Consider the following 21,654-nt stretch of genomic DNA (forward strand, 5'->3'; position numbering starts at 1 on the left):
TCCAGGTTCTGCCAGTTATCTGTTCTATGATCTGGACAAGGGATCCCTTAGCCTCTCTGACCTCAGTTTTCTCATCTGTAAAATGGGCACCACCCTTATGGCAGAAAGCGAAGAAGAACTAAAGAGCCTCTGGATGAAAGTGAAAGAGGAGAGTGAAAAAGTTGGCTTAAAGCTCAACATTCAAAAAACTAAGATCATGGCATCTGGTCCTATCACTTCATGGCAAATAGATGGGGAAACAATGGAAACAATGGCAGACTTTATTTTTGGGGGCTCCAAAATCATGCAGATGGTGACCGCAGCCATGAAATTAAAAGATGCTTACTCCTTGGAAGAAAAGTTATGACCAACCTAGACAGCATATTCAAAAGCAGAGACATTACTTTGCCAACAAAGGTTTGTCTAGTCAAGGCTATGGTTTTCCCAGTAGTCATGTATGGATGTGAGAGTTGGACTATAAGAAAGCTGAGTGCCCAAGAATTGATGCTTTTGAACTGTGGTGTTAGGGAAGACTCTTGAGAGTCCCTTGGACAGCAAGGAGATCCAATCAGTCCCTCCTAAAGGAAATCAGTCCTGAATATTCATTGGAAGGACTGATGCTAAAGCTGAAACTCCAATACTTTGGCCACCTGATGTGAAGAGCTGATTCACTGGAAGATTCTGATGCTGGGAAAGATTAAAGGCAGGAGGAGAAGGGGACGACAGGATGAGATGGTTGGATGGCATCACTGACTCAGTGAACATGATTTTAAGTAAACTCTGGGAGTTGGTGATGGACGGGGAGGCCTGGCGTGCTGCAATCCATGGGGTCGCAGGGAGTCGGACATGACTGAGCCACTGAACTCAACTGAAAATGGGCACATTGATAACCAGGAGACCGTCACTGTGCCTTGCTGAAGGCTGGTGGAATCTGTTGCTTCTGGAGGATTCTGCATTTATTATCGTTAAATAAATGCCCCTCAGTCAGGGAAATGGTTTTAACAATGAGGATCAGCTATGCTGCCTCCTTTAGCTGTTAGAAAAGGCAAGAAAAGCCTCTACCTGGCTCACAGCTCTCCAAGTCCTCCTGCCCTGGCTGATGCAGAATGTAAAGAGGACATCGGGACATTGTGATAAACCTTTCTGGGAGGGATGGGGCAGCTTCTTTCTCCCTAGGCTCACACTTGGCAGCTTCCCCTCTGCTGGTGCAGACCCTCATTCACTGTTAGTATAGCAATCACGACAAGGTGGTCTTTATAACACAGTGCTTTCTGGTCTGGCCAGGGGCAATGGGATGGGCGGTGGGAGTGGATGCTGGCACCTGCCGAAGCCACCAGCTCTTTGATCGTTTTGGGAAGTTAGGGCAGAAAAAGTGACATTTCTTTGAACTGTTGTTACCTTGGCAGCCATCAAAATACTCCCTTCTTTAAAAACACTCTGCAATACCCTTCATGTTGGAAGTTTCTCACTTTTTGCCCCCAAACACACTGGATACTGTCCCTGCCTGCTGCACTGAGCATAAAATTCAGACCTCTCATCCAGCTTTTAGGTTCTATGAAGGAGGGTCTCCTGGCCACCAAAAGAGTCACCTGGGGAGGCTTTGTACTGAGGGCAGAGCCCCATCTAGACTAATTAGAGGCTCTCTGGGAACTAGAGTCCTTAACTGGGGCGACTTTGCCCCCAGGTGGTGTTGGCAATCTAAAGACATTTGGGTTATCACAACTAGGGAGTTGGTCCTCCTGGTGCCTAGTGGGCAGGGGGCAGGGAGTGCCTCGAATGCATAGGACAGCCGCCATAAATGAATCGTCCAGCCCCAAAGGCCACAGGGCTGAGGATGAGAAGGTCACAGTGCCAAGGATGAGAGACTGGGGTAGGTGCTGGCATTGTTTTAAACCCTGCCCCCCAAACCAGCTAGAGAGCCCCTCCCCTCCCCCGTCTGGCTCCTGCCCGGTTCTTTACCTTCGTTGTCTACCCTCTTGCCCTCACCCACCAGGCTCTGCCACCACAGTCTTCCTTCTGGTCCTTTAATCACCCTCTGCTCATTCCTACCCCTGGGCCTTTGCATTTGCTATTCGCTCTTTGGGGTCTGCCCTGCCCCCACTGGCTCCTAGCATCAGGGTCTCTGCCCAAATACCACTGCTTCAGAGAGGCTGCCTGGACACCACCCCACCCCAACACACACATCGCTAAAACTACCCTGATACCCAAGTCCCTCTGCGGCACATCTCTCCAGTTTGTTTCCTTCAACAGGCTGGGACCTACTCAAACGATCTCTATTGCTTTAGTATTTACTGCTGTCTCTCCAAATAAAATGATAGCCCTCTATTAACCCAGTCCATGCCTGTCTTGCTCACTATCGCCCCCTAACATCCAGCAAAATGCCTGGTGCTTAATTAGAGTTTACTAAATATCCGTTGCATGGATGGATGGGTGGATGGGTGGGTGGACAAGCCTGGAGAAGGATGGGGTTTTCAAACTGTCAGGGGAGGAGGCGTACTGGTGGTGGAGATCTGTGCTCCTGTCCTGGCTCCCTCTGGCGTCTCCACATCTGTGACGTGGCCAGGGTGGGTTCAGGGGCATCAGGCTGCCCTGGGGAGGCCCTCCCGGAGACATCAACTTTAGGGATGTGTTTCGTCTCCATGGCATCAAGCTAAGGCAGGTTGGCCCAGACTCCTGTCACCAGATAGGTAACACATTACCTCCCATTGAGGTTCCAGTTCTTTGTAATTCTGTCCAGTCTGTCTTCCTTGGAAATTTCCTTGTTTCCATTTCCGTCTGCAGTAGCTGGACGCATCTGACACCTACACTGTGCACTTAAATAATACTCCCTGCCGATACTCTTTAGGGCTGGATCCCAAGTGTTTGTTGGAATTAGAATGGGAGCTTGGTTGAAAAAGGCTTCACCTACAAATAGACTTGATCCACCAGATTGAGGAAAATTCAATAGACTGGAGAATGGCCTCCAGAGATATCCAGTTCCTAATTGCTGAACACTGTCACTGTCAGTTTATATGGCAAAAGGGACTTTGCAGTTGCCATTAAGTCAAACATCTTGAAATGGAGATTATCTTGGATTACCTGGGTAGGTCCTACAAGAGTCCTTATAAGAGAGATGTGACCTGCGTCAGTGGAAGTAAGATGCCACAATGCTGGCTTTGAAGATGGAGGAAGGGGCCACAAGCCAAGGGATGCAAGGAAGGCAGCTCTAAAAGTTGGGAGCTCTAAAAGCTCCAAAGCCTCCAGAAAACAAAGCAGCCCTGCTTTGGTTGTAGCAAGACCCACTCCAAACTTGTGACCTCCACACCTGTAAGAGAATGAATGCATGGTGCTTTAAGCCATCAAGTTTGTAGCCATTTGTCTTGATGGCCCTAGGAAATGAATAGAGGTGGCACCCAGGAATCTGCATTTTAATGACCTTCCTCCCTTTGGTGGTTCTTATGCAGGTGGCCCTGGTGGGCTGTATTTTGGGAAGCATGGTTCCAGGGCTGTTCCAGACTGCTTCTGAAGTGGCCCAGGCTCAGAGAACCAAAGAAGGACCCTGCAACCAACATCTGCTTCTACCTGTTCATTTTACAGATGGGAAAACTGAGATCTAAGAGACTCTGCAGCAAGGGAGAAGGACAAGAGATGCTTTCATTCAATCCTATCTTTATTGGCTTTCAAATTCCATCTGGGGCTTTAAAAAAATGAGTGATTGTGCAGACGGTCAATAGCCTGGCAATAATCCTATAATGACCCAATCGTGAAACGATTTAGCAATCTTGCTGCTAATTGCATTTGTGGCTCTAGCAATTGGGTAACTAGTTGGTTATTACTCACTCCCCAAGAGCCACCCACACCGCATTACAAGGAAGCTAATCTTAGAAATACGTGTTAACTTCGATGATAATTACTAAGTAATTGGCTAGAACATGCCATTGTGAATTTATCCAGAATATGCCAGGTGATTATCTGGTTTTATGTTCCCTGTAAAATAAATCCAGGGTCCAGAGGCTGTTCCAGTTGGTTGGCTTGCATCCAACCATCAACCTCTGCCAGCCAACTGCACGAATGTAAGTGATTAATCGAATTACTCAAATATTTGGTTTCAAACTGAACGTTCAGATAAGAAACCTGGGTGGCCAACAAGTGGATGGTGTTGAACGGGAATGAGGAGGGCACCTGGCCCCTCCTTCAGATAAATATATAATGACACAATAATATGGAATAAATGCCACTTCTTTGGGGCTCATCTGGCTTCTTCAAACAAAATACCAAAACACTTCAGAGACCAATTATATGTCCCAAAGCTGCGAAGTCTTTATCGCGGTGCCAGGAAAAGGCTGTGCTATTTGTGAAATCTGCAGGCAGTTATGGTGCTTGGGGAGGGGGACTCAGGATTCTGTATATAATAGAAAAGGGGCCGCCAACGCAGCTGGCTTGCAGGGGGAGCGACACATTTTCATAATGGCCACTCTTTTTTTCAAGGAAGGCTGCTAACTGCATCCATCCATTTCCAATTAGCCAGCCCTTGGGGAAGAAGGGAGGGAGGCATGGGTAAGTGGGTTCCACTGATACTCCTGGAAAAAGTCAGAGGCCAGGAGGTCCTTAGAGGGTTCAGGCACAGGAGAAGAGGTGATGGATTTTGAATTTCTAATTTGAGGATTTGAAAAAGAGGGGTTTAGCAGGCCAGAAGGTGAGGAGCTGATCAGAGAGAGGGAGTTGGGCTAACAGACTGGTGGGAACAGGGACAGAAACCAGTGGTGGTGGGAAAGACTATCTTCTAATCAGACTTGTGTACCCCAAGTAAAGGACTGCAGACAGCCTGCTAATATAGATGATACATACCAGAAAGGAGAAAGAAAAGGGAGCTAAGGGGCTTGCTGGCAGTGGTAGGCGGGAAAACAACCACACACTGGCCCTCTCCCTGAATGAACATTCTCGCAACAATGGCGTTCCAAATCCTCCCAGCCAGAGGTAGAGTCTGTTCTGCACGCCTTGGATAGAGGTGGGCCACGTGACTTGCTTTGGCCACTGGACATCAGCCAATGCAACACAGACAGAGATGCGAATGCCACTGTGCATCAGGGTTTGACCTCTTGCTGTCTTGCTGCACTTGGATCTCTGAGACCACCATGGGAAGGAGCCCAAGCTGACCTGTTGGGGGGTGAGAGGCCACGTGTAGAAGAACTGAGGCACCCCAGCTGACAATCTGCCAACCATCAGACACATGTCCAACCATCACTCACGTGAGCAAAGGCATTCGAGACTGACCAGCCCTCAACCTGACCTGCCAGCAGACCACAGACACATCCAAGACCCCAGCCACAGAAGAACTGTGTACAGACTAGTGAGAAACTGTGAAGTTTGGGGGTGTTTGTTACTCAGAAAAGCTTACTGATCCACTCCTCTACTCAGAGCAACTCAGCCCCGAATATGATCTGGCTTATTATCTGATAGCCACTTCTGGTCCTGTGTAGAAGTGAGAGCTGACCATTTCTTCCTTGGTTTAAAGAAGGGTTGAAGAGCCATCCTTAGATCTCTAATCCTTTGCAAGCACTTACCATTTGACACACAAGTTCCAGTCAACCCACCAGCTGCATAATCAATGGTGACAGATGATAACACAGCTTCTACCCATCACCCAGGTCTTACAAATGGACTCAAAGAGGGTTTGTATGGATCACAAGGGAACAGATCAAAGACACACCAACTCTTCCCTGAGCCCACAGCTCCCACCATAGCACTTACCAAGACGCAAGGCTTGTGTACTTGGGATCTTATTGCCTGTGTTGAGATTAAGAATGAGAAGATTCCTAATGGACCCTTGGCACAAGAACACTGATGCTGTGGCTCGTCCTAAGTGATAGGAGAGCAAAGGCCCCAGCTTAAAAACACATCAAAAGGTTGTTCCACAACTGCTCAACTGAATCTACAGTTATTTTTCCCCATGCCTACATCACTGCGGGAGGTTAGAGACAGCAAGTCCAAAAAAGTTCCCAACATCTGATATGCTCCTACTGTCACTTCTCTGTTAACCACCCCTTTTGTACAGCTATCAACCATGGATCCTGAATATTTAAAAGAACAACGGTGGAGCCCTACAAATGTGCGCCGCTGTTTTAATGAAAGCCGGAATCAGTCATCAGAATGTTAGTCCGGGTTCAACAAACTAGGGTCTGTAGGTCAAACCCAGCCCATCGCCTGGTTGTGTTAACAAAGCTTTATTGGCACGCAGCCACAGACATCCACTTATAGACTGTCTGAGGTTGCTTTCACACTACAGTAGCAGAGACGAGCTGCTGCTGCAGAAACCTTACGGCCTGCAAGGCCGAAAACACTATTGGGCCCTTTAACAGGAAAAGTTTGCTGACACCCGAGCTAGTCTAATCCATTCAATTACATTTGGAGAAAGTGAGTCTCAAAGACGCTTTTTCACAAGTGTGGAGCACAAGGGGATTCAATACCAGCTTTTCTGACTTCCCACGTGGAGCTCTCTCCACAGAACTTCTCAACCAGAGTTGCAGCACAAATAGCATTTTCTGGAATCTCAAAGCTTCAAACCATAGATGTGATTGGTAAAGCCAGACCCTCTATTCACCAGAATGTTGAATCTACCAGAACCCCCGCTGCTCAATGCTGCCAGAAGCAGAGCTTTGGGAATGAATATGACAGTGGGGAACCCAGGCGGGACTGACCTGGTGATGATGGCCAGGTGTGGCGGGCTCATGCAGGCGCCCATGAACAGTACCACGTTCTCATGCCGCGTCTGCCTGTAGGCCATCACCTCCCGCTTGAAGGCCTTGAGCTGCTCCTCGTTGTCCCTCTCGATGTCGATCAGCCGGATGGCCACCTCGCCATGCCAGCGGCCGTGGTACACCTGCCCGAAGCGGCCCTTCCCGATGAGCTCGCCGATTTCCAGCTGCTCGAAGGGGATGTCCCACTCCTGGAGGAAGATGCTGGTCTGGCTGGCCTTGCGAGGGAAGCTCCGGGCCGAGAGGAGGGACAGGTTCATCTCCTCAAAGTCATCCTCCGACTCCTCGGCCTCGTCGTGGCCCTCCTCATTCTACGGCCAGAGAGGGAGAGGGGTCAGTTCCCGTCAGCATCCCGCCTGCCCACCAGGTCCCCACTGTGTGTTTTTGGCCAGTGCACACATGTCTCTCTATTTGCCCAAGTACCTCCTGTCTATCACTGTGCTGAAGTGAAGGAGCTGAAAGGGAGATCATGAAACTGAAGCTCAGAGAGAAGAAATGCTGGGGGGCAGGGACCACCTATCCTGGTTTCCCAGGACTTTGCCCATTTGGGAGCTGACAGTCTCACACTTGGGAAACCGGCAGACAGGGATGGTTGGTCCCTGTGGGAAGTGCCTAGCTCTGGTCAGGCTGCCAGGCAGAGCAAGGGTTAAGATTCAGGTCTCTAGCCTCCTAATATTTGATGCCCTCCTACTAGACCATGATGTTCTGACTTGTCTGGTTATTTATGTGGGAGTAAGAAAAACAACAAGCTGAAATACGGACACCCTATACACCTGCATATAACATGTGACAATCCTTAACAGAGAGGGCCTTCGTTCCCTTGGAGGAATTTGAATTGATGAGGCAGAAACCAGGAGATGTCAGAGGTACTCGGTATAGGCCGGAGGCCTGGGGTTCCTGTTCAGTTGGGAAGGCAGGAGATAGAAGAGTGAGAGGTTGACAGAATGGGCTTAACAGTCAGACCAGATGAGCTGGAATCTGGCCACTGTGTGACCTTGGGCAAGGAGCTTCACTTCTCTGGGCCTTCCTTGACTTATCATAAAGTGGGGCTAATGACATCTGCCCCTGGGGGTGGTGTGAGGTTTTCCGTGAGGCAAAGATCTCTTGAGTTCTTTGCACAGACCTGACTGCCTGTACAAAACAGCTGCCAGGATGGCTGAAAAAAAATACAGACTCGTGGGCCCCAGCCAGATTTTCTGAATCAGAAAATCCGCAGGCCAGAGCCAGGACTCTGCATTTTCACTGCACGCCCACATGACTCAGGCACACTTAGACGTGACCACTGCAACAGTTAGAAACTCCAGGCCTAGGGATCCGATTTCCCAGCGTGGTGTCCGGAGACACCTGAGGCCTGGTGCCTTGGCTTCTTCAGCTGGAATGTGCAAGCAGCAGCGGCCTGAGCCCAGTGGGGGGTGGCGGGGGGGAGGTGGTGGTGATTTTCATGGGCTTGGAGCCTGACAAGACGGCCGGAGAAGGAGGCCCCTTGGCCGAGTGCAGTCTCTCTAAACCCCAAACCTGAGCAAGCTACTCCCAAAGGCATGTTCAGGAGAAATGACATGGGAAATACGGCTTCATTCAGGGTCACTTTCCAGCTACTGTGATCGTTCCAGAAAAGGACACGATTTGCTCTGGGGACCCTGACTCTATTCCCCTCAGTTCAGGACCTACCAGCAGGGTTGAAGAGTCAGGGCTCTGGTTCTCACCCCAAAGACTTCGTTTATTCCTCTAGGAGTTCTGGCAGGTGGGAAGAGGCCCCAGAACATTCTTAACACCACACTAAGCCCGAGACCCTGAGGCCCTCGTCCCCTCCTCTCACATATTCTTCAGAAAGTAGTGGGGCACATCCCCCTTGGTACTCACTGGCTCTGAGCTGAATTTTCAACTAAGAATGCAGATCACCTGCCAACTTCTGCACAACTAGCTTTTCCGTGATGCACACCATGTTAACGGCCCATTAGGCTTGGCACCAGGAGGGGCCCCTTGCTTGTTAGTTGTCCATCAAGCAGGGCACTGTATCCCCAGTCCACCCCAAGCCCTCTGTGTCATCAAAGACATCAATCGCCTTTGCCAAGTGGGCAGGCCCCGGAAAAAGTTGCTTCATTTGCTTCATCGCTCTCTGGTTCTCACCTCCGAGGTTGGCTCCACTTCAATTTGAAGTAATGGATTTCCTTCCAAGCTTTAAAGAAAGAAAAATAAACGTGACCCTAGGGTGAAATGATGGGTGCATGCATTGACTTGATCCATGTATGAAACGTCTTAAAATGTGAAGCTCTCCATTAAGCCTTTTTCTCCAATTTCTCTTCACTGCTTGTGTCTAAAATAATCCATAACCTCGCCACCAAGGAGAGGTGCACAAGGACATTGTTTTAAATGGACTTTCTGGTCTGCTCAGGGCTCATTTTTCTTTGTTGGTTTCCCCTAATCTAGCAATTTCTGTATAAATTGGCCTTATAAATTCCTTATAAAATGCCATGGATGGCAGAATCCCCAGAGCTCTAGGTGTTCCTTAGGAAAGAATTAATCATATCTCTACAGTTCTGAATCTTTTGGAAGGATTCTTTGGAAGGATTCATTCATTCACCCATTTGATTAGAATTAAGAGTCAGGAACAGTGCCAGACCCTTAGAGGGATACAGCATTGAAACTGACATGGCTTCCTGACCTTAAGGAATATTTATATACTAGTGTAGAAAGGCTATGAGTAACAAGGGTCAAAAGTTAGGTATGAACTGAATAAATGGATGATGATGGAAATGCCCAAGAGAGAGGATTACTGGATGAATTTGAAAGTTCGCATTGTTTTGAGTTGGACCTTGCCAATCACGTTCCATGGAGATGGGTGAGTGAGAACGAGGAGGAGGAGGCAGATTGCATTGGACTGGAAGACACAGGTGTGTGTGTGTGTGTGCATGCACGCGTGTGTGTATCCCATGCATTCTTGAGCTCCTGAGCCACATTTGTGTTCTGAGCACAGGAACAAGCCGGGTATAGGAGCTGGGGGCACACACACCGCGAGTGCTGAGTGTCCACTGAGGGCCGTGTGGGTGTCATGGGATGTGCTCTGTGCAGGGGTTGCTCTCTGTGCGTGTGAGTTGGGTGCACATGCAGGGGATTTGTGGGCCTGCTGGAGCACACGATACGTGAGGGAAATGCAAGGCACAGCGTGTGTTAAAGAATTTGGTGGGGGGAGTGGGTTTTTAAGGTAGAGGATGTTTCCAGAGTGAACTGAAACTGGTGGGAGAAAAGGATCACAGTGGCCACCATGGAAGCTTAGCAGATTCCCCCAACCCATCTCCTTATTTGATGGGGGCTCCCCTATCCTGACTCTCAGACCTCACCAGGAAGCTGCCAACCCTGCAGACAGAGTCAATCCACTTGCTGGAGAGACTCCTGGTGAGAGGGAGGCTGAAAGATTGTAAGAGCTCAAAGAAGAAGAAAGAAGTAGCATCTGCCACCCTATTAACCAATAATTTATAGTACAGCTTTGAAAGGCAGAAACTGCACGCTGGAAATCTGATGCCCCGGGGGAGGTGGAACAATGCAGCTGGAGTCCCTCCTCACGCCCAACAGAACGGGCTGCCCTCCTCGGCTTGCATTAAGGCGTGATTACAGCAGCCGGGGCTATTAAATGATTTCCCTGCTGCAAAGAGTCAGTTCCCATCACTCCACACACATTTAAGCAGATCGTGGGCACTTATTGACTCCGTTTTTCACTAGCACTCCCTGACTCTCAGTTAATAACCTGGAGTTCATCTTGCACAAATTGTGGAACTGGTTTATGTGCTGTAGAGAAACGATCTGGAGCTAGATGTCAGCACAACATCCTCCGGCAAACTGCTGCTCCTTTGATCTCAGAGATGTACCATTTGGGTCTTTAACAAAGTCGGTAACACGGGTCAGAAAGTATGGAGCAGCTGGGGGAGCCAGAAGAAAAACCAGATAGGCAAAAATGTGAGTTTGGAAAGATGTCAAACCAAAGTTGGGTCCTTAGCATGCCCTAGACTTGGGTCACAACCAAAGAAGTTATGGAAGGTGATTTCACTTTGGCTGCATGAGCAATAGCCTCCTAGAAAGAGGGCTTGTATTCTAAGGAAGCTAAAGACATCACACACAAAGATGTTCATTGCAGAACTGTTTATAACAGTGAAATATGGGAAGATGTAAAATCCAGCAGTAGAGAAACGGTTAAGGAGATCATTCCAAATCAATATGGTATTTTAAAATCAATGCGTATGAAGAGTCTGGAATAGTATGAAAAAGATGATGTTATAGCGTTAAGGGATGAACAGAGCAGGATGGAAATCGCACACTGTTTAGATCCCAAGTATGTAAAATATGAATAGAGCATACTTCTAAGAGTGGTGCAATTATAAATTATTCTTTTTCTTTTTTTTATAGAATAGTTTAAATTTCACAAAATAAGCTCATTTTATTTTTGTAATGTTAGAAACCAGGGATTGGCAAACTTGCTGGGCCAGATAGTAAATATTTGAGGGTCTAATGGCCACACAGCGGTCACTGTTGGAACGACTCATCTCTGCTGCTGTAGTCCAAATGCTGCCATAGACAGCATGTTGTGAATAAATGGGCATGGCAGTGTTCCAACAAAATTTATTTACAAAAACATGGGTCTGTCCCATTGGCTGTAAGTTACTGATCTCTAGTATAAACCTAAATTTTCCTTTTTAAGCAGTGGATAATGATGTAGAATAACTGCCCTTCCATTAAGGTTTAGCTATTGCCTGGGAGAAGTTGTCTTTCTGACCACAGGAGGATCTGGGGGTCTGAAGGAAATGGTCCGGCCCCTGAAGTCACACCTGATTGGCGAGACCAGAGACACACGGCAGAAGTGACTCACAGGGACTGGCACTGTGCCTCTCGGCCTGGGCTGTCTCATTCTCCCTCTCTTTGCCCAAGTTATTTGCTTGTCTCTGTGGCCCCCTCAAGCTTCCCCCAACCCTGCCTCCCACCCCATCAATTCCAGGAAGAGGAAGAAAGAAGACAGGGATCCTGAGCAAACTGAAAGGCCAGAGCAGGGGGAGAGGTCTCTACCCCACTTACATTGGATTCGAGGTCACTGGATGCAGAATGACCTGGGGCGCCCGCGTCGGCGTCTCTGGCACTGGCACCACATCTGAGAGCCAAAGATTGGACAGTCAGAAACCAGACAAGGGGTCCACAAGCTCCCCCAAAAGCCTGATTCCTGGAAGATGCCGGTGGCTGGAAACTTCTCACCAGATCAGGAGTCCCTGGCTGCCCAATCCACTCTCTCCTTTCCCTGGCCACTTGAATTTACCTGCTGAGATGCATGAGTAGTCAAGATGACATCCTGAACAAAACTCCCCATTGACACCGATGGGGCTGCCGGAGCCCCCAAGCCTCTGGCCCGAAGCACCCACTGAAGCATCATCTCTGGGTTCTCCTCACTCCTGAGTCCCCTTTGGGATGATGAGGCCTCTTGGTTTCATGTCTCCCATGCCCGATTCCAGCCCCTTTGACCATCTCTCCCCCACCATGGGGTTCTGGACCCCTCCCCACCCTTGCCCATCCTTGCACTGCAGACCACCCACTCAGGCCTTTCCATTTGTGCTTTGGGACCTCATTGGTGCCACTGAGTCCTTGGACTCCCCACCCTTTTTACCCCTGCCTCCACATCCAGTAGCTAGCCTGTGATCTGGATGGTTCCACCTGATCCTCTTTGGGCTCATACACTCCGGCAACATTCGCCTCTGTCCCCTCACAGCAGCTGCCACGCCTCGGTGGGCTCGCTTGGAAGAAACTGAGCTCATAGGAAACTCACCTGGGAAGATGAACTGCTGCCTGTATTTGTAGTAGTGGGACGCTTGCAAAAGAAAGAAAACACCACAGTGAGTGCCGCCCCGGAGCTGGCCCTTCAGGTAACAAATGGGGCTCCTGTAGCCACCCTGTGGTCCTCTGCCCACCCCTGACAGTTTCCAGACTTCTGCAGACACCCCAAATTCTAAGCAACTGAGAACATGTGTAAAGAATCCGGAAACATTCAAGCCAACCCTCCCATTGAAACTCCCTGAAGACAGAGCACCCCACCTCGGAGAGCCATCCTGAGCACAATCTCATCTTTGTTAAATGCATAAAGACACGCACGTAGAGAGAAGTCTCTAAACCCATAATCTAACACATTAATTTTCTCCCTTCTGGCAGAGTGGTTATAGTGGCTTAAGAAAATCCTTTATGATTACAATAACGTATCACCTCACAGTTAGGATTCCTATTACCAAAAAAGACAAGAAATAACAAATATTGGTAAAGACGTAAAGAAAAGGAAACCCTTGTGCACCCCTGGTGGGAATGTAAATTGGTGCAGCCACTGTGGAAAACATTAGGCAGCTCCTAAAAAAGTAAAAATTAGAACTACCAGATGATCCAGCAATTGCACTTCTGGGTATATAACTGAAGGAAAAGAAATCAGCATCCAAAGGTGTGGAAATAACCTAAGTGCCCATCGATAGACAAATGGATAAAGAAAATACGTGTATATATACATACACACACACACACACATACATACACAATTGAATACTACTCAGCCATGATAAAGAATGAAATCTTGCCATTGCTGTTCGCAACAAAAGGGATGGACCTCGAGGGTACCATGCTAAGTAAAATAAGTCAGATGGAGAAAGATAAACAGTACTATCTCATTTATATGCAGAATCTAAAAAAAAATCAAACTCACAGAAACAGAGATCGGATTTGGGACTGCCAGAAGCTGGGGATAGGGCCAGGAGCACTGGATGAAGGTGGTCTACGTGTCTCCTCTATGTGTCTCCATGTTTTTCTAATTTTCTGCACTGAGCATTGTATTGGTTTTCTTATTGCTGCTGTAACAAATTATCATAAATTGGATGGCTTAACACAAATTTATCCTCTTAGAGTTCTGAAGGTCAGAAGCCTGAAAACAGTCATGGGCGGCTTGTTCTCTCTGGAGGCTCCAGAGGAGAACTTTCTCCTTGCCTTTTCCAGCTGGAGAATCTACCTCCATTTCTTGGCTCACACCTCCATCACCCCAGTCGCTGCTTCCATCCTGACGTCGCCTTCTACTGTCTTTGATCGCCTTGTCTCCCTCTTATAAAAGATCCTCATGACTGCGTTTAGAATCCACCCAGACAATCCAGGGTTATCTTTCCACTTCAAGATCCTTAATTCAGTAACAGCTGCAAAGTTCCTTTAGCTGTGTAAAGTAACGTATTAACAGGACCCAGGATCAGACCATTATTCTGCCTAGCAAAGGCACAAATTAATTTCCGTATTTAAGGAAAGATAATATAAAAGAAAATTCCTCAGATTCACTGCCGATTTTCCTACAATTAATTTTACTTTCCGTCTGTTCACTGGAGGCCAGCTGTTCCAGACATCCCCATGGTTTCCAGTGTTAGCACTGCTCCAGTGGGGTGGAGAACCTGGATCAGGGGGTAAGAGGGATGTCAGGGGCAGGGGACAGGTCACAGAAAGTTTTATGTCCTCAAGTAAAGGTGGTGAGCAGGGATGGGATCAGATATGAGTCTGAGCTGGTGAATACACTTCCAGAAACAGTTTTATCCATTCAGAGACAAGCTGGCTCACCAAGAATTAGTACAGTGGCTCCAAACCTGGAGTCCAGAAGCCGATCCTGTAGGGTTGAATCTGTGTTCCTCCTTTGATTGCCTGTGAACGTTTGGGCATCTCTCGCCAAGTCTCAGTTTCCAGATATGTGAAATGGGGACCAATAATAATCTCTCCTACATAGGGCTGAGCTCATCATTACATGAGATAAGAGTTCAGGGATGAGGCAGAACCAAGGTTAACAGCGATGCATAAGCTGGTATCTTTCTAAGTTCTCTTAACTAACGGACAAGAATGCTTTATAATTCATTATAGACAGAGAGTTTCAAAGAACTCAGTCATGAGCTGGTCCTGAGGGTGGAACTGGTTTATAAACCTCACCCCCATCCCAGAATGGACAGCAAGTTCTGGTATTCAGGATCCAAGCACCTGGCTTGGTGCCTTGCACCCAGTGAGTGAGCTGCTCATGTTTGTTGAATTACTCAAGTCTCTTTTAGAACAGCAATCCCCCAAATATTGAATCTAGCTGGAATCCAAATGGATGTATTTTTTGATTCTGGAAAACAAAGTACCTAGTTTGGGCAGCAACTCGTTCAAGGTTACAGAACACAGCTTTAAAAGAAATCTGACCTCCATGATGTCAGGGACCCTTCTTCCATTAGATAACTTAGGTCTTTTTTTCATTGCATTTGGACATTTTATTAGTCAACAGGAGCTAAAATTAAAAAAGAAAAATTTCATGGGATTCTCAAGAGACTTAGCTGATCTCTTCCCTCCCCAACTGGAACTGGGGATTCAGTGTCTGCAGAAAAGGTTAGCTGGCAGTTAAACATTCTTTTAAGGAGGTGGGGCTGGTGATGGAGAATGGGTGTCACTCTGAGAAGCGACAGGTGTCCAGCAATGGACACCCGGCAAATGCCTCCACACACAGCCTCTGACTCCTGCTAGGACCTCCATGGCCTGAGGACAGCTTGTTCCTGATGACTGAAAGGGAGAGAGTCTTGGCCAGAGGAGGAGGGAAAGGGTGCTGTGAGCCCCGCCTGTTCTTGCTGATGACGGACACCAGAAAGAAGTGGGTCAGAGGGGCAGCTGATGACTCTGAGTGGCTCCTGGCTGTCTGGTATCAAAGAGGGTTCAGGAACTGAGAGGTTGCAGGTGACCAGAGGTCAAAGAGACAAACAGGCTACTTTGAAGGCTCTTCCACTCTCAAGCCCCCATTCCTTCCCTATGGACTCCTCAGAGAGCAGCCTCAGTGGCCATCTGAAAGAAAGGATCTAGAAGGAAGGTGGAAAGATCAAATCACCCCCTGCCCAAACCATGCATCCCTGCAAGGCCCCACCAGGCCTCAGCCCTGCAGCTCTGATCCTTGCCTGGTGCATTGGTTATGGGCACTCCGAGCCATCAGTCACATGTTTCCAGCCCTTTCTGGTAAAAGGGGCTTTGCGTGTACTCCCCTCTGTCTGCCTGAACAACTCCCCTCCTGCCTTCAGCTGCTTCTGATATTTCAGCCTAAACTTGTTCTCTTCTTGACTTGCTCGTAGCACTGTTCTCTCCTCACAGCACTTACCACAATTTATAATCCTATTTTCGTGTGTCTGTTTGCTAGGCTAACACCTGTCTCTTCCACTAAGGTATAAACTCAATGAGGGCAGAGACTGTGACAGGCAGAATAAGGCCCTTCTCCCCCAACTCCATTCCCAAGACGTCCACATCCTCGTTCCAGGAACCTGGGAATATGTTACCTTACATGACCAAGGGGACTTTGCATATGTTTAAGTTGAGGATCCTGAGATGAGGGGATTATCCTGGATTCTCTGGGTGAAACTTGAGTATAATCACAAGGGTCCTTATGAGATGGGGGCAGGAGGATCCAAGTCAGAGGATCAGAGGAGGAGATGTGATAACGGAAGCAGAGGTTGGACAGATGTAGGGCCATGAGCAAAGGCACGCAGGCAGCCCTTGAGAAGCTGGGAAAAGGCAAGGGAATGGATTCTTTTCTAGAACCTCCTAAAGGAAACAGCTCTGCAGACACCTTGATATTGAGCCCAGTGAAACTGATTTTTGACTTCTGACTCCTTAACTGTAGAGTTATAAACTTCTGCTCCTTTGAGTCATTAAGCTCATGGCAATTTGTTACAGCGGCAACAGTCAACTCATACAGGGCACATCTGATGTGTCCCTTGCTCCTTACCCAGTGCCTCGAACAGTACCTGGTATATAGTGGATGCTCAGAAAACATCCATTAAAGAAATGAACGGATGGGATGCAGAGCCAGAGACAGTTTAAAGAAAAGGAACATGCAGTTCTGGGAGTCTCAAGTCACTTGTTCACTCATTTATTCACTCAACAAACATTTAATTAGTGCTCTCAGCAGTCGACACTGGGCTGGGCTTTGGCAGTAGACGGGTAGGTGAAGCAGACAGGCTTCCTAGCGTCATGGAGCTGACTTTCAATGGAGGAGATACTAAACATGGCACCAGGTTACTCCAAAGGAAGAAGGTGTGTGAACACTTCAGTCTGAGGAACCCATACGACAGTCCCTCACAAAGCCCCTTCATGTACCTTCCCACAGCAAATGTCATACAAACTGGCAGTTCAGACCCATTTTACAGAAGAGAAACTGAGGCCTAAACAGAGTCAGTGCCATATTCAAGGCCACAGAGGTGGAAGAGGGCAAATCTGGGATCCAAACGAAGCCCTCCACCCTTCACTGTGCCATGTCCAACATGGCACCAGGATTCTGAAGGGAGTGGCAAAGAACAAGGGGGTCCAGCCAACCAGCAGAGCACAATCCCAGATCCTGTGAAGGGTGTCCTTCACGTGCCCTGAGGTTAACAGTTGAGCCAAATGCCTGTTAACCACATGGCCTTTTTTCAAAAAGAATGTTCTAGAGTAACCAGTGCCAGGGGCATTGTTATGCCTAGGTATTAGCTTGAATTGTCTTCAGAAGACTCAACATCTGCAGGAAACCAGAGCCAAAGCTCCTTTTCCATCAACAGAGACTCACAGTCTGGAGTATGTAACAGGTGACCAGGGCCTTGTGTAAACAGAATAGATGCCTGTCATCCTGGAGGAATTTTGCCAAAACTGCCTAAGGCAGGCAGAGGCGGGGAGTTGGGGGGAAGGTCTGGCTGTCCTTCTAGAGGGTCCTATTTTGTTTTCTATGTCAACACTGCATTTTATTATTATTATTCAATTATAAAACGGATGCATGTTTCTTGCTATTATATACACTACAGAAGTGCATAAAATAAAATTCCTCTTCTTAGAAAGAACACCTGCCATAAAGTCCTGCAGACATTTGTCTGCATATACAAATACATACACGCACACACGTATAAATATACACATACAAATACATTAAATCATTTTACAACAAATAGGATGTTATTATACCAGTGGTTTTGCAAATCACTTATTTTCCACTTAAAAGACATTATGGATTTCTTCCCACGTCCGGGATATTTACAAAGAGCTACTCCATCCTTTCCAAGGGCGGCTGAGTGTTTGGTTACACAGATATATTACAGTGTATTCAAACACTCCCCTCCTGATGGGCATTTGGGTTGAGTCCAGATTTTTCACTGCTGCCAAAAAAAATCGTTATAGATCCCTGTGCAAACACTTCTGTGTATAAATTCTTAGAAGTGATACTGCTGGCCCAGGGAATGTACATTTGAAGCTCTGACAATGCCAAATCACCTCCCCTAAAAGTTTAATTTGATTCCTACTCCCAATTTCGGGGTATCTGGGGACCTCATCTTTATTTCCACAATTCTGGTTAGGGCATATTACTTAGCAGTGGTAGCCACGCTAATTTGTTAATCATGGGTTTAATCTAATAATGATGAAAGTAGCTCACCAAAGGTGAGCTGTCTCGGATGAGACAGGTGCTCTGCTAAGCTTTGCACATGTATGGTAATGTTGAGCCTTTTGAGGGTTCTACAAAGTAGGTACTATTATTATCCCCATTGTACAGATGCGGAAACAGGGGCACAGAGAGGTCAGTGGTTTGTTCAACAGCACATAGATATTAAGTGATGGAGCTGGGATTTGAGCAGCCTAGTAGGAACAAGCAGCCTAGTTCCAGAGCTCACACTCTTTTAACTGCTGTTCTAAAGCGCCTTCACCCAGAGGACCCATGAGTCCACTCCCCAAAGAGGGTCAGGGCACTGTTGGGACCTGCCATGGGGTAGGTGCAGACCCACTGGCAGGCTAGCATAGTAATTTGGTTTAGACCCCTTCCCGGGGCTCTGACTGAAGGGATGAAGGAAACAGGGATCACCCCTGGTGAGTCAGGGATCGTGTCTAAAGATGCCAGCAGAGTCTTCTAGAGATGAAAGAGTGCTGGTGCTTTGATGCATGGTTCCCCCTTAAGAGGTTCTTTGCCAGCTCCCTGTCTATAAACAAGCAGCAAATGGTTACAAGGGAAAATAGCCCTGAAGTGAATATCTTGGGTGAGGGGTGGAACAGCTCTAGGAAAGCATCCAGACTCTTCCCCCCCTGAGATTGGGGGAGGGGGGATCAAAGGGGTGGAGGGGATGTCAAAGGGCCTTTTTCACATTCACCTTCCAGGGAAGTAGAAATGGCTGGGGGTGCTGATGGGAACCCTCAGTCTATGGAATCGCTGGGCACTGTTGCCTAGTTGACTCGGGGGCACTTACTGAGACGGATTTCAGCTGATGACTCCCGTTAGGGTCCTTTTTGGCTCCCAGGTGAGAAGCCCTCGCACCACAGGTGTGAGGCTGCCTTGGGCTTGGACTTAGTCAAAAAAGTCCCCATGACGCAAGTATTTAAGATGCACTCTATCCCTTCGGACACAGCCCAGATCAAAGCAGTGTAGGCAGGTGACATGAGCAGCTTATGCTCAACGGGTGGATGTATCTGGGCGTCACCCAAACGTGGGCCTGGGTCTTCATTTGTTTCCCAGATATTCTCTCGTGGGTGGGTAGGCTTGGAGGTGTGACCTGTGGCTGAGGACCTGGGTTTTTTTTCTTTCCCCGCTGTGGGAAGCTCTCTGGCTCAAGAGGAAACCACACCCCTAGACCAGCACTGTCCAGTGGAACTTCCTGCAATGGTGGGAAACGGTCTACACCTGTGCTGCCCAACATGGGGCCACTAGCCACAAGCGGCTCTCAAGCACTTGGAATGTGGCAAGCATGACCGAGGAATTAAAATTTTAATTATAATTAATTTTAATTCATTTAAACTTAAATAGGCATGTGTGACTAGTCTGTACCATATTGTACAACATAGAGCTAGACTTTGGTCCCAACTCGTCAAACCAGACCTCATCCCGCCAGCCTCCGTCTTGAAGTCAGCTATGGTGCTACAAATATGGCTGAGCTGGAAGTGTCCTGGCGATCGGAGAACAGGAGGTGGGCTGGGCTGAGCCCCGGAAGGGGTGGGAAGACACTTAGGTCTGTCTCGCCTGAAAGCTGAGAAAGATCCCTTTTGTAAGTCCAAGAAGCCAGAACACCACGTGAGGGCTTCTCCATTGTCTCAGCCCAGCACAGGGCATCAGGTCAGTGGCGGAGTGCCCTGGAGTTTGTGAGCTAGAAGACCCTTTGGGGTCCTCTTGTCCACCTGCATCCTTTCAGAGGTATGAAAACTGAAGCCAGAGGTCACAGGGCAGGGACATGAGAGAGCTGGCTATTGACTCCTGGACGCCAGCTCACTCTTTTCGAGCCCTGTCTTGATGTCTGCATAAGACTCAGAATGTAGCCATGCTCAGGTGTATGGGCCCTGAGATCCTTGGCACAGGATCCAGTTGCCAGTTTCAACTGATTTAGCTCTTTTTTTTTTTTTTTGGCAGCACTTGGTCTGAGTTCTTCTTAGATCTTCAATCTTCATTGGGGCATGTGGGATCTTCAGCTTTTAGCATGCAAACATTTAGTTGCAGCATGTGGGATCCAGTTCCCTGATCAGGGTTTGAACCCAGACTCCTTGCATTTGGAGTATAGAGTCTTACCCACCAGCCCACCAGGGAAGTCCCCTGATTTCACACTTAAGGCAACATCCAGCTCCAGAGAAGATGGCTCCCCCTGTGACTCAGACTTAGGTGGAGACCCTGAAATGCTGCTTTCCAAAAGACAGAGTCTCTGAGAGTCCCCTTACCTTCTGAGCCTCGATTTTCTCATCTGTAAAATGGAACCAATCCTACTTACCTCATGGCTACTCTAGAGATCACATAAGGGACTATGTAGCAGTTGCCCTGCATATGGTAAGACTTAATCCATATGCTTCCAACCCATCACTTTTCAGGTGGACTGGCCTGGACACGGCTCTGGCATGGACCCGACTCCTCACCCTGAGACCTCCCACGCGTGTAAGGTACCTGGCAGGTTGAAATTCTTCTGCTGCCTTGTGCACTGAGGAGAAGGGTGTAGGGGAGAAGGCGGCGTGGCGCTGGGCGGGAGCGGGGGCGCTGGCGAGGAGGGCGTGGAGGACGTCGTGGATGAGGGGTTGCTGCTGGAGTCCGGCTGGTAAGGAACAGGGATGTGGTCCTGAAGAAAGAAAAGAGAGCGGGGTGGGGGCAGGGGCAGGCAGAGAGGCGGAGACACTGCAGCAGCGAGGCTGAGCTGCCCGGGAAGAGCACCCCCTCAGCATCCTCAGTGCCTCCTCCGTTTTCCTCAAACACCCCCCTCAAAGTCCCACCTGCCTCCCCCACCCCCACCGGGTTGCATCCAGCTGTGGAAGGCACAGTCTCTTGAGTCAAATTCCTGCCCACTGCCTGGAGCCTGGGCTGAAAGGTTACCACGTAATGAAAGCCAGGCAGGTGACAGCCACTCTCCTTGGGCCTCTTTGATTTTGGAAAGTTCCACGCCGAGGTGCCCAGAGAGCTCTTCCCGTCCTAACGCCTCTCCTCCCGAGTGTTTTATTAAAGAATCAACAGCCTGACAGCTCAAGAGAGAGTGAGAGAGCCGGCCTGCAGCATCTTCCCTCGCCTCTCGGCTGGAACCAGCACGGCCTCCTCTGGCCCTTGAAGCTGTTCTAAAGCCAAGATGAAGACAGAATCCGTGTGCACATCCTCAGAATGGCGCTGGTCAGGGTGGGGCCAGTAGCCATGCAGTGGGCTGAATACTGTCTCCCCTCCAAGACATGTCTACTCAGAACCTTAGTATGTGACCTAATTGTGATGGGACCATTCTGGATTCGGGGTGGGGTGGGGTGCATAAAATCCCATGTCAAGTGTCTTTACAAGAAACAGGAAAGGAAAGACACACAGAGGAAATGGTGCTGTGAAGACAGGGGTAGACACCGGACTGATGCTTCTAGAAGCCAAGAAATGCCAAGGACTGCCGGAGCCACCGAAGATTAGGAGAGGGGCATGGAATGGATTCTCCCTTGGAGTTTCTCC

General features: G+C 48.5%; 1 protein-coding gene across 2 annotated transcripts in view; it reads right to left on the minus strand.

Moving 5' to 3' along the window:
- The window catches only part of KSR2 (kinase suppressor of ras 2), a 426,399-nt gene that overhangs the window by 59,350 nt on the left and 345,395 nt on the right, over positions 1-21,654 (minus strand). For both annotated transcript variants that reach the window (XM_043901784.1, XM_043901785.1), the window contains exons 10-14: positions 20,632-20,800; positions 12,514-12,555; positions 11,775-11,847; positions 8,841-8,889; positions 6,657-7,024 (exon numbers count right to left, since the gene is read on the minus strand). In XM_043901784.1, coding sequence (XP_043757719.1) covers positions 6,657-7,024; positions 8,841-8,889; positions 11,775-11,847; positions 12,514-12,555; positions 20,632-20,800 — 701 coding nt within the window. The remainder of the gene's footprint in view (positions 1-6,656; positions 7,025-8,840; positions 8,890-11,774; positions 11,848-12,513; positions 12,556-20,631; positions 20,801-21,654) is intronic.

Source organism: Cervus elaphus, chromosome 5 (genome assembly GCF_910594005.1).
Source record: "Cervus elaphus chromosome 5, mCerEla1.1, whole genome shotgun sequence".
In the NCBI taxonomy this organism is placed as follows: Eukaryota; Metazoa; Chordata; class Mammalia; order Artiodactyla; family Cervidae; genus Cervus; species Cervus elaphus.